Source organism: Pimephales promelas, chromosome 2, assembly GCF_988280905.1.
Source record: "Pimephales promelas chromosome 2, fPimPro1.hap1.1, whole genome shotgun sequence".
Taxonomy (NCBI): domain Eukaryota; kingdom Metazoa; phylum Chordata; class Actinopteri; order Cypriniformes; family Leuciscidae; genus Pimephales; species Pimephales promelas.
Genome location: NC_142770.1, coordinates 41,145,198 through 41,158,814, shown reverse-complemented (window position 1 = coordinate 41,158,814; position 13,617 = coordinate 41,145,198). Strand labels below are relative to the sequence as shown.

The 13,617-nt window shown below is 38.6% G+C and overlaps 1 protein-coding gene and 1 pseudogene across 8 annotated transcripts in view; one reads left to right on the top strand and one right to left on the bottom strand.

Annotated features, from left to right (window-relative positions):
• LOC148997414 (uncharacterized) overlaps window positions 1-13,617 on the bottom strand; it is a 131,201-nt pseudogene that overhangs the window by 53,979 nt on the left and 63,605 nt on the right. The window lies entirely within an intron of this gene.
• LOC148997415 (NACHT, LRR and PYD domains-containing protein 3-like) overlaps window positions 3,930-13,617 on the top strand; it is a 56,835-nt gene continuing 47,147 nt past the window's right edge. For 3 of the 7 annotated variants that reach the window (XM_089122511.1, XM_089122509.1, XM_089122510.1), the window contains exons 1-4: window positions 3,932-4,083; window positions 7,508-7,603; window positions 7,809-7,919; window positions 8,572-8,700. In XM_089122511.1, coding sequence (XP_088978637.1) covers window positions 7,554-7,603; window positions 7,809-7,919; window positions 8,572-8,700 — 290 coding nt within the window. In that variant the 5' untranslated portion in view covers window positions 3,932-4,083; window positions 7,508-7,553. Of the gene's footprint in view, window positions 4,084-7,507; window positions 7,604-7,808; window positions 7,920-8,571; window positions 8,701-13,617 lie in introns of all 7 variants that reach the window. The other 4 variants (XM_089122508.1, XM_089122507.1, XM_089122506.1 and 1 more) reach the window with 3 other exon arrangements.

Genomic DNA, 13,617 nt, shown 5'->3' with positions numbered 1-13,617 from the left:
TCCTGGTGCTCATCTGATGGTGAATAAGGATCCACTACAGAGACTCACAGTCAACAGAATCAACAGAGACTGAAGATACAGTGACTTCACTGTTAGAAATTAAGACTTCATTTAGATTTCAACCATCCTCTGACAGACCTGATGAGGCGGCAGTGAAACACCTTTTGTTTCACAGCAAATTACACTTTCTCATTCATAGTATATAAAAATGTTGGAGTTTTAGAGTAAATATAGATCCTGAATGTGTGTGTGTTGAACCAGCAGAGGGCAGGCCCAGTTCTAGAACCAAATCACTGAGGGTGCTTCTGAAAATAGTGAGGGTGCTCAAAATACATAGTTCCCACATGACGTCACAACATGCGGGCATTTGCCGACCCGGCGCCATTGCTGAGGGCAAAACATTTGAAGAAGCAATACGAGTTGAACGAAGTGAAATGAGTTTCGTGCTATAAAGTGAAAATGGTCATCTCCTGCTGGGTCAATGGATGATAAAATCGTGCCGGATGTTCAGTTAAATCGGGATTTTACACTATACCCGTCATTAGACTCCATGGATGTGAGAAGACTAAGCTTTTGTCCGAACAACGACGGAGATTATGGCGAGCATAAACAGGAAAGAAACTCACTCAAAACACGCATGCACAAAAGCACAATGTTGTGTTTTATTGCGAGTGTAAACAAATATAAGTTAACACATTGCAGTTTGTATAATGTCCTGTATGAACAAAATGACGAGGTATTAAAAACTTACAAAACAACATTGTTTCCACTGTTTGATCTCACATTCCAGCATTGTAATCTCAGATTATGTCCCTAAAGATCATATAATGTAGTTCCGCCGCATTAGCTACATTAATTAAAATGCACGCGAGTTATTTATTTTTATATTCATGCACCGAACCATGACACCCGCAAGTACATGCATATTACAGAAAGGGTTAGGGTTACATTAGTAACCCTAATTATTACATTAGAGCAGAATCTCTGCAGTTTTTGCAAAGAAGTTCATACAGTTACTGAGTTTTTATGTCTGTATCTGTTTTTTCTGTAAATGCCAGAGCTGTTAGAGACCCATTGAAAAGGAAATGTTTATTTTTATTTTTTCAAAACAAAGGTGCTGATTTTTATTTTACACAGGAGACTCGTGCTTCTAATTCGGATATTTATTTTTGGAAGAGTCAATGGGGGAGAAATATATGGTTTTCATTTGGGAGTAACCGGTCAGCAGGGGTCGCTATTTTACAGAGAAACTTTAAAGGGCACGTTATTAAACATTTAGCAGATTCAAATGGGAGATGGGTAATACTGGTTGGTGATGTAGAACAATTCATTATTAGAAACATATATGCCTGTAACAACAAAAAAGACAACAAGTTATTATTTACAACAGTAGAAGATAAAATTAGCCAGCTGATTACAACTTTTCCTACTGCCAAGATTATATGGGGAGGTGATTTTAATACAGTTATGGATGGAAATCTGGATAGACGGCCTCAAGAAACAGTTCTTCAGATGAGTTGGAGAATGTATGTCACAGGATGAGTCTTGTAGACATCTGGAGACTGATCTCAGTGTGTGTCGACACACCTGGCCAGGACAAAATGTCTCTCCTCTTGCCGTACATTTGACAATTCCCAGGTGTGACCCAGGTGTATTTGGTTGATCATTTGCTGATTTGCTTTCAATAACAGACCATCTTCATGACTGATTTCCTCTGGATATGTCCAGTATTTGTGTATTGATCTTGTCATCATAGATCGTTCTTTGGCCCATCCATTCAGCGCTGCCTTGTTGAACATGTGCATCTCTGCATCCTCTGCTGTTGCTTTTCTGAAAGCATCAGTTTCTCTTCTGAAATAGGAAGTTGTGCCGTAATCCAGTTCAGCGCTAGATCCTCTTCCAGCAGATTTTCCTTCTGTTGGTGTAAATATGCTGGACTTAGAGCATCTGCTATGTATAGTTCCTGACCAGGTTTGTACATCAGCTTCATTTGTCTGATCTCGTCAGTCTTATTTTGCACTTGTTCCTGTTCAGCTTTCAATAGTTTTTTCTTCCTCATTCCCGCAGCTTTATTAGCCGTTCCTCATGCTCTTGAATGGCATCACCCCACACCAGCAAGTCATGGATGAGATTTACCACACCTTCCAGTTCTTCTGTCATTTGTGCGAGGGATCTCTGAAAGACTTCTGACGCTGATGATATACCGAAAGGTCACCTAAGAAAACGCTATCGCCCAATTGGTGTGTTGATTGTGCAAAGCTTTGACCTTTCATGATCCAGCTTTATCTGCCCAAACCCTTGATTCGCGTCTAGCACAGAAAAGTACTTTGCATTCGGCATTCTTGAGTCCATCTTCTGCTGTCAGCATTGGATAATGCTCTCTTTTTATTGCCAGATTCAGATCTTTAGGATCCACACAAATGTGCGTTTTCTTGGATGTAACTACAGGTTCAATGCTGTCGACCCGTTCAGTCGGCTCAGTTTGCTTTGCGATGACCCCCATCTGCTCCATTCTCTGTAGTTCTTCAAGCACTTTCTCTCGCAGAGCTACAGGTCTCCTTCTTGGCGCATGCACAACTGCAGCTCTGACATTTGGATCAGTTTGTATGTGGTGTTCTCCTGGTCAACAGCCTAGTCCTTCATATAGATCGCCACAATCCTGGAGAATGTCTCTGCTCTTTTCAGTTTCAGACAGTCTTTTAATCATGCCCATTTTTGACATGCAGATCGTCCTAGAATGACAGGTGCATCATGCTTCATTATTTCCAGCAGGATTTTGTATTTCTGTCCTTTGGACACACAATTTAGTGCTTTCTTGCCCAGTGGCGCCATCTTGTGTCCAGAATATGTCAGACGTTTGCAGCTTGACCTCTGCAGTCTCCCTGCTGTGTTTAGCAACTTGTGCTCTCTTTCTGACATGATGACAGATGACCACTAGATGTCCTCATAACCTCATATATGTAGAACAGATCTAATATGTCACACATCGAGTTAAATGAAATCTTAAGTCCATGTCCAACTCTAAATTGTAAGGAATTTATATCTTTGATTTGATAGTAATGATTTACAATAAGGTTCATTTGTTCATTATTCATGAATGAACCATGAGCAACACATTTGTTACTGTATTTGTTCATCTTAGTTAATAATACACTGTTAGGCTAATTGTTTATTCATGTTATGTCACAGTCAGTCCATTAATGAGAACAAATACAACTTTTGGTTTTAACGTTTTAGTACATGCTGAAATTAATATTAGGCCTAACTAAGATTAATAATGCTGTAGAAGTGGAGTTCATGATGTTAACTAATTTAACTAATGAAATATTAAAGTGTTACTGATTCATGATATCTAACACTTTCATATATATAATACATACATTACATTTACAACATCAACAAAACTAAAAATGAATTTCCCATAATGACCTTCTTGATTCTCACTGTTTTGTTTAGTGAAGTAAATAATATTTAGTAATATTATCATCATTTCCCTATTTTCATTTGACGTGTTATGCATTCTAATTGTATCAACATAGTAATTACCACTTTATCTAAAACGTTCACACAACTACAATACTCACACGCGCGCGTCTCTGTTTACCCCCCCCCCCCCCCCTCTCTCTCTCTCACGTCACACATTGAAAGTGAAAGTAAGTTCTGTTGATGAGGATCATGTTATATGGGGACGCGCGCGTGCACTAATTATTAAAATAAATAAATGTTAACATGTCCCTATCCACAGTTGTCTTGGCTATTCCTCAATTTAAATTAAGCCACAAATTGTCATTATAAAAATAATCTGCGAATACCCACACATTGCATACTTTATTTAAGGTGTGACGAATCTGTCCCTGTCTAACATCTGCAGGAAATCCAGGTAAAACTCTCTGCGTGCACGCGCAAGCCGCGCCTGTAACACCTGATCCGCCATTTTAAGCAGGAAAAATAGGAATACGACACGGAAAACAAACAGAACATCAACTTGTTTATCAACGTTTAAGAATAAACTTCCGTGTAGTTTTATAATGTGAAAGCTGGAGGATTTGAGATCTTGTATCTTGTAAAACTAGTTTGATCAAGGTGAGTGTTCGTGACTTCCTCATATAACGTTAACGTTAAATAGAATCTCTGAGGACTTTTTACTTGATTGTTAGATACGAAATCTTTATAAAGGGTTACTTTTTTTGTTTCAAGGTGTCGTGTTTCGTGATGTTTTTGAACACACAATTAAGCGCCAATAAACTTTTATTTACTCACTCACTCACACACACACACACACACACACACACACACACACACACACACACACACACACACACACACACACACAGAAAGTGAAACTAAGTTCTCCTATCGCCATTTCGATATAATATAATAGTCTACGAAAGAAAACAAAAACAAATAAGACTATCAACGTGTTCTTTAACGCTTTAGTCTCTCATGTCTATTGATCTAGTTTAATATCACACATTTAAGGCAATTGGTAGGTTTGTTATTGTTGCGTTTGTTTGTGTTTTTTCATTTTTAATATTTTTTGTGTATATTTTGTAACTATATTTTACCCCTTAACAGATCTTGAATTAAGGAAAGTAATTAAGTAAATTTGATAAAGTATTTGATTTAAAATAACTATTTACATCACTGTGACTGTACCATTTACAACATCAGCATTTTGTTCATGTAAGGAAATTGTTTCAAACTAAAAATGTAAATTTTATCTGAAATTATGTTTTTCTTAAGAGTTATTTTACAGATACATTACAGATATTTGGCCATTGTTATTTTTTTTGCTTTTGCTTTTATTTTTACTTTCTTACATATTAAATTTATTCATTTAGCTGACGCTTTTATCCAAAGCGTCTTACAATTGCTATATAGACCATTTCACAAGATGTAAACAACACTGGTCCAGAAGCACTTCCTGTTTCAGTTTGTAACTGTTGTCTTTATTTCACATGTAAAGAAAACATCTTAAAGATGTTTGTTTAACTTTTTGATTCAGTTTTAAATGTTCTGTTGGTTGTATTTTATCCCAGCTTTTATGTAGTGTTAAAAAACTGAAACAGGAAGTGCTTTTGGACCAGTGTTGTTTACATCTTGTAAAATGGTCTATATGTCAGAGGTCGCACGCCTCTGGAGCAACTAGGGGTTAAGTGTCTTGCTCAGGGACACATTGGTGTCTCACAGTGGATTCGAACCCGGGTCTCTCACACCAAAGGCCTTTGAAAAGTTTTCAGCAATGTGCATTAAATAAAGGTCCTCAACTTTTTTTTTGTTCAAAATGTATATAATGAGCGAGCTCACTGATGTTTTTGTTATTGTATTTTCAATATTATTGGCTATCATTTGTGCACATATCTGGTTATAGTAAACATGCTCCAAGCTTACAAGAGCGATAATATCATTAAATGTGAAGGGGGCCCCTAAAATATTTTTATGGGAAAAAGGGGGTCTCAGACCAAAAAAGGTTGGGAACCACTGTGTTAGATCATAACACTAGAGTCAGAGCACTATAATTGTTCTTCATGCGCACAGACATTTGAAACTGTTAAAAGAAAAGCCTCATAAACTATTGCATAGATAGATACTGTATAATACACTACGCATCAATATGTCTTTCATTTGTGATTTGAAATTTTCAATGCGGACTTGACGCGCTGGCGCTGTGACTCGTGTTGCTGAAAGCGCTCGGGATGCTCATGAGCGCTGTGTGCCGCACTGTACTGAGCCTTTCATATCATAATGCAGTGACACAATGACCGATTATTAATAGCCTTTCTTGTTCTGTCCTATCAGATGTTGCTGCCTCATTAAACAGCTGTGCTATACATTTAAAACATGTCTCAATTTTATAGTAGCCTAGGCTATATAGCCTAATAATTAATCTTTTTGATTTTTGTTATCTTGTTTTTCATGGATGTATTTTACAACAATACAAAGAGCAATATGTAAAGTTTTACCAGATTTAGTGCTACACTTATTGTCTCTCGTTTGTTCCGCACCAAATGTTTTTTTCACTAAATGTCCAGATTTTATACAGTTATTGTGCACTCGTGATTTTTCTAGACAATTTTACTGCTGAATTATCCACTAATCTAGTTTATAATAGCATTTGTCAGAGTATGATCATATATTTTTTTGATTTGTTGTCTTTCTTTATAATGAAGTTGTCTGTATTAAGTAGATTGTGTTTAACACACAAAAGAGTGATTATCAGTTCAACACACAGAGTTATAGAAATTCTATCGGATTGGATTCGGTATCGGCCGATACGCAGAATTTTGGTATCGGATCGGTTTTGAAAAAACGGTGTCGTTGCATCCCTAAAAAAAAGCAGGTCTTGAAAACTTAAATGACTACTTCTATCACTATAATATTTACTGCATTAGCTTTCAACTCGTTTTAGAGAACTCTGTTACGAACTCATCCATGTCCGGTTCGTGTGTTATTGCTTCTTCATGAGCTAAAAGCACAAGTTTTTTCCTCTGATGAATCATTGTTCGGAGAAACGGTGTCCACGTTCTTGCCAGAGTAGAGAATGAGCTCTCCATGAAGCAGTCGAGACACCCGTGACCACAGCAGATACACACAACTGATGAAGACCTGCAAATGCATCTTTATATTCCTGCAAGAGTTTGCAAACAGCAGGACATTCAGCATCCGATGGAGTTTTTTTGGACAGCATTGGTGTGGAAACAAGAATTTCATTCGGTTCATTTTCTGCAACCCCTGCAAGACTACAGAGAGGCTCAAGCAACTGGATGTCCAGAAATGTGTTGGATTTTGGCATTACACCTGAGAGGATTGCATCAGCTGTGTAAACCTGTTTTCTATCTCTGATACAGCTGTATCTAGTGTGTTCAACATGTGTCGTCTCAGAGCTTCAGTGGCAGATTCAGAAGCGGACCCTTCTTGCCCTAAAGCTGAAGCAATGCCAGAGTCCCCATAGGAGGGGTTCACAGTCCTTCCAGGGTTTTGTGAGAGCTCAACAGTAGACATGTCAGCGCCGGACTGCTGAAATCCACTGTCATTTTCTCTGAGATTTACAGTGAACCAAGACATCCCTGCACAACTTCAGCTGCACTGCTCAAATCAACATGCTGAGACTGTAGGATGGCGTTTGCTGCTTTTAAAATGGCCAGAAGATGAATCAGAAATTTGACAATTTTTAAAATAATGGCGTCGCTTCATCTGAGAGAGAAGCAAGGTTTTGAAAAGTCAACTGATGTACTGTCATCATTGGAAGCCTATAAAAGAGTGTTAATATTCTTATTATCCACAACACATGTTCTGGCTTCATAAAGTCCTGGTGTGGGGCCTGGGTGGGCCAAGCTTCTGATTGGGTGGGAGCCGGGTCTGGCTTCAGTTAACGCAGTCACATGATCCTTTTTCTCACACACTGAAGAATTATTATGAAGGTTATTTAATCATTTAATGTGTGTGAATGTTTCTTCATCTTCATTATTTAATCATTTAATATTGTGTGTGAATGTTTCTTCATCAGAGTCAGTGGAGGAGATCAAACTCATCAGATTCTCCTGATCTTCATCATGGCTGATTCACAAGCATCCAGAGATGGAGATTTCTCTCCAGGACACAGGTACTTTCAAATAACACATAATCTTTTACCTATTTTTGCATTTTTGTGTTTTTGTTTTTAAACATGAAATATTAAATAAAAAGATCATAAAGTTTCTTCAAAAGTGCTGTTTGATTAAAAATGTATGGTTATTTTAAAATGGTTCCTCTCATAACGAATGAACACAGTAATGTAGAGGATTAAACTGAATCTGTTATTGTTCCAGTTCAGTCCAGCAGAAGAGCTCAAACCCAGAGTCCAGCTGTGTGTCTGTGAAGAGTGACTGGTCTATGGAGCCGCCAACAAACTTTAAGAGACGGACACGGCCTGATCTCAGGTATATCATCATTTCTATAAAAGATGTGCTTATAGTGACACTTCTGAATTAGACTCATAATTGATCTCAGTCAGTCTAACACTAGCAATGACATCAAATAAATGTAAGCTGAGGTTTTCTCCACCTTTATATAATGGAGTCGGTGTAAAATTGAGCAGATGTTTGTAAGCGCTGGTTCAGATTTGTTGAGAGCTTCACAGTGTCTGGTCAGAACAGTGATGTTTCACAGCAAGATACCGTTACTAGAGTACAGTAAAGCTGGTTTATTTTTAAAGCTCAGCAACACATCGGTCTCTTTAGTCGCTGAGTCTTCGTCCTCCATTGGGCCGTTCAGAAGAGTCATGTGATCGCGGTTGATGTTCACCTGAGTTTAATCTATAATTTGTTTTCAATGTGTTTTGTTTATTTCCTAATCCCTAATAATACAGTTTATTTTTCAGGTGCTTTGATTCATTTATTTAATCATGCTTAACATTTGCCAACCGTAAGTTAATTCCTCAAAAATGTTGTAATCAAAGTTATATGCAAAACACACTCAGTTACAGATGCTAAAGCAAAAGTGTTACAAAACTCCTTGGTTTTTTCTAAAGACAGAAGATTCCTGTTAAAGTGCACAACATTTATAAGTCTGTCTGCTTTTTATTTTACTTAGTTTTGAACCCAGTTCAGTCCAGCAGAAGAGACAAAAACCAGAGTCCAGCTGTGTGTCTGTGAAGAGTGACTGGTCTATGGAGCCGCCACCACTAGCGTTTAAGAGTGGAGACACGCGGCCTGATCTCAGGTATATCATTTCTGTGTTATACTTATAGTAGTTGATATTTTAACATGAACTTATTATCAATATACAGCCGTTTAATTATCTGGATTTGAACAAATGAATTTTAAGTTGAGATCCTGCAAGTTTAGGTCTATTAAAGGATCATTCCGGTATTTAACACCTTGAGTTTATTTTGTAGTTTGTTTTGAATGAAATAGAGTGGTGGACTTAGAAATTTTGACAATGGGTCCTGTCTCGACTTTTTTAGAGTCGCCTGTGACAGCGTTAGACTGGCTGTCTATGGGCATGCACAAACATGTCCTTAAAACAACCCTTAACGTTCATTTTCAAAACTGTGCAACTCACAGATTGGTTGGTGGTGTTCATTGATGTTCCGAAACAAGTAGCGTAGCGAAATACCGTTTCTGTCGTGTTTTATTTGTCATTTTTTAAAATCGCATTGATGTCCGTGCTCGTTGATATTACTGCGCTAGCTACTGGAAAAGGAAAGGGGTCTGTTTACATTTGGTTGTAGTCTTTTCGCTCGGTTCTCCGTCTTGCCATATTCGAATGTGTCTGTGACTTTTTTTACGGTGCGCTAGACACCGCGTCCGTACAGCGTCCTGGTTGTCGCCATCAAGTGGTCGGGAGTGTGCTAATGCTTCAGACTCAAATATCGAGCGTAAGTTTATACGCGGTTGTGAGGTAGCTGAAAAAATAGTTCTACAATAGCAAACAACACGGATTGAAAGCATACATAGCGCCGATATATTTGTTTTTAATCATCAACGAACACCACCAACCACTCGGTGAGTTGCACAGTTTTGAAAATGAACGTTAAGGGTTGTTTTATGGACATGTTTGTGCATGCCCATAGACAGTCAGTCTAACGCTGTCACAGGCGATTCTAAAATAGTCGAGACAGGGCCCATTGTCAAAACAAACTACAAAATAGACGCAAGGTGTTAAATACTGGAATTATCCTTTAAAGGAGCATTTCACCCATTTCAACATTAATCATTATTGAAAGTGGATCATCATATATATATAGTCGAAATGTAAAAGAATTTGTGAAATTTTTGAATTTGGAAAAAAATGTTACATTTTTTTTAATTTGGTGCCCTCTTGACCGAGAAAAGACAGAAAATAACCGAGGGGCGCATTTGTTTGTTAGACAACAACTCCCACAATGCACCACATTGGACAGCTCCGCAAACCACACCCACTAATCCGGAACTGCGCACACATCAGAGAAATAACTCTTCCGTCTACAAGGCTAACGTTAGCAAAATTTCTAGTTAGTTGGCTTTGGTGAGCAGGACGATCGAGGGTGAGGGACGTAAGAGGACGGCGCGAGGCCGGTGGCGTGAATGATAATGAAAGACACCACGCGCCGGTCTCGCGTCTCTCACGGAGGATTGAAAGCATAGAATGAGGAGTGACGACGGCAGATCGAGAGAGAAACAGGCCTGATTTTATGTTGGGTTTTTTTCTGTTGTGTGTAACGTTACAGCAGTCGTCAATGAGGGGCTGCTGGCTTATACTTTCGTTTTGTATTTGTTCATTTTACTATTAAAATCTTTAAATGTTCGCCGGTTCCCGCCTCCTTCTTTCCGCAACAAAAAACCCCGTTCACGTTACATTGGCAAACTCATTAGTGAATTACTCCTCGTTTGTATTTATTTCTGTATGGTGAATTACTGCATGATACCTGGATGTTTAGTCAGCCGAAACTATCACAACACAAACGTCCGTGTGCTCGTCTGATTCAGAGATTTCCTCCAGGAGAAATTGCCATCGTTGAAATTCTCTGCAGCAGATGGACTCTGTGTCCGTAGGCCGTAGCACACAGCGAGAGCACGGGCACCAGCAATCCGCCCAGCGCCAGAGTCAGTGCGGGGTCCTCGACCGCAACAGGCAGCCGTCTCCTGTTCCTCCATCAGCCTCAGCTGCTCTAAACTATACTGCAGCTCGTAAAGATAGCCACGAACATCGGATTCGAGCAGCAGACTTTCAAAATCCTCTTCTTCAATATCATGTTTAGTTTCGTCCATCATTATCATACTTACTATCTCCACAGCGCTTGTTAGCTTAGCTTCCAAACAAGATGGCGGATACTGATTTCAGTTTCTGCAAGTCCCACCCACTGATCTGTAATAGGCTTGTAGGGTGAGTGGGTCCAACACCCTGGTATAATAATGAGCTAATGTTCGTAGTCTCTACACTTTTTAATGAAATATGACTTCCTGCTTATCGTGACGCAAAATGACGATTTTTACATCATAATAAGCAGGAAGTAAAACACTTAAATCCTTATTTCTCCCATCTCAGGAGAAATAAGGAAATAGATAGATAGATAGATAATCTTTATTCAGGACACACAAGATGGTCCATAGCCCTATACATATACCATAATATTACAAAGTGCATTAAAAAGAAAAGGAAGAAAGAGAGAGAGAAAAAAGAACAGAGTTCTATAAAATGACTACACAGTCAGTATTCTACAATACATACAAAAAAGTGTTCAAATGTTAACATACAAACTAAAACGCCAATGATTCCACAAACCAGAAGTGAACCTAACAGCACTCAATGCCGGATTCACTAGTGTTTTGATGATGCTGTTATGTGACTCTGCTAGTCTACACATACATTTGTACATGAGATTCCTGAGTACAGCAGGACATGTGGATACGTTAACACTTACACACATTTGACTCGCACTGCCCCCTCGTGGCAATTTAAGCAGCAACCGCAACCCATCATTGCCACCTTGAGTTTCTGCAGACTACTTTTTTTATAACGCCGCCACAAGTGAGCAGTGTACATCAGAGTACAAAAAGCTTTAAAAAGTCTAATCTTTACAAAAAGTGAGCACATATTAAATTTGCGATTCAACATATTAGCTTGTGCATATATCATACAGTACTGTCTATGAATGTCCCTATCATCAGACAGGTCATCAGTGATATAATGTCCCAAGTATTTGACCTCATCACACACTTTCAATAAAGTACCAGACAGATAAAATGCAGGAAATGAGAGTTTACTATCCTCCCTGCTTCTAACAATCATTATATTACTCTTCTTAGAGTTGTAAGTAATGTCAAAGTCCAAACCATATTGGGAACAGACCCTTAGTAGTTGTTGGAGACCAGCACTATACGGACAAAAAATGACCAAGTCATCCGCATACATTAGGTGGTTAATAACAGTGTCCCCAACCCTACAGCCTGTCCCACAGCTGTTTAACAGATTTGATAGATCATCCATATAGATATTAAAGAGAAAGGGAGATAGAATGCTTCCCTGCCTAACTCCATTACCTATATTAAATGAGGCAGACACAGCATTACCCCACTTCACAAAAAAAGACTGATGGGCATACCAGAAGGCCAAGATTCTTACTAGATATTTAGGGGCCCCTCTGTTGTACAATTTGTAGAATAGCTTCTCATGGTTTACCCTATCAAAGGCTTTGGAGGCATCAATAAAACACAGAAAAATAGTTGAATTATGCCTATTATACAAATCTAAAATCTCCTTCAGGGCAAAAATACACATGTCAGTGCCATGCTTGGGTTTGAAGCCAAACTGATTGTCAGATGTCAAAACAAAATGTTCCAACCTATTCAATATAATTCTCTCCAGGACTTTGGATAAAATACTGGCTAGGGCTATGGGCCTGTAATTGTCTATGCTATTAATCTTACCCACTTTATCTTTAATGATAGGCACTAATATAACAGATAAAACAGAATCAGGTAAAATACCATGGACTAGCAGCCCAGTAAAACAAATAGCAATTAGGGGACAGAGTTTCCTACTTGCAAATTTCAAATGCTCCGCAGATATCTCATCCTTACCGCATGCCTTATTATCCTTTAGCATCACAATTGCATCATAGATTTCTTGAGGTAAGACAGTTACATCTTCATTGCTATCAATGTCACCCATCGTAAACAGCTTACTTTTAACACAGTTAAACAGCTCATAGTAATGTTTCCGCCATAGCTGAATAATTTCGTCAGGGCCATTGACACCATTAATGTTCGTTGGTACTGATGTTTTGCAATTATTCATTCTCTTAATTTCCTTCCAGAAATCAATAGGACTATTATATTGCAACTTCCTTGCCAAAGAATCCGACCTCATTATATTTTCCTTCCTCTTAATGTACCGTAGAGCATATTTAAACTTTGCATTTGCCTGTTTCTTGTAATCGAATAACGGACCCCATTTATGTCTACCAGACTCATCCCATGCCTTAAAGGCTCTTCTTGCCTCAGCATGTGTCTCTTCTACATAGTCATTCCACCCTGGCTTGACCTTGTACAATCTGTGTGTCTTAACCAGGGGCTTGCTCGAGACAAGAAGGGACTTTACTATATTCTCATATAGGGTACATAACTCAATACCGTGTTGAGGGTTCTTACAATTAATATCCGAGCATGCCATAGATACTTTAGGTAATTCAATATTATTCAGCAGGACATCAGACTGGATATAATATTTTTTAAGGTCCTCCTCATTCAGGTTAGACCAATCTATGTTCCCCACGCACATGTTATCTGCAGGTACAAAAGCAGGTAGACTGCCTAGACTTACAGATAGAGAGAAAGGCACATGATCAGTAGTGGCAAATTCATAGTTAATTTTTATAGCCTCTATAGAATCATGCGCATCAGCCGTGCAAATGCAGTGATCTAGCCATGAAGTCGTGTGCCATGCCTCACTGATGTAGGTGTAACTGATGTCAGGCAAGAGCACTTTGCTAGAAAGAATTAGACCATTATCATGACAGAACTGCATTAGATGCTTGGCAAATATAGCACTGTCATCAGAGACATCTGCATTCATATCACCCACAATAAAGCAGCACGTAGAGGCATTATCTTGTATGAAAGACATAACACACGCTAGCCTATTGAGATATTCCTC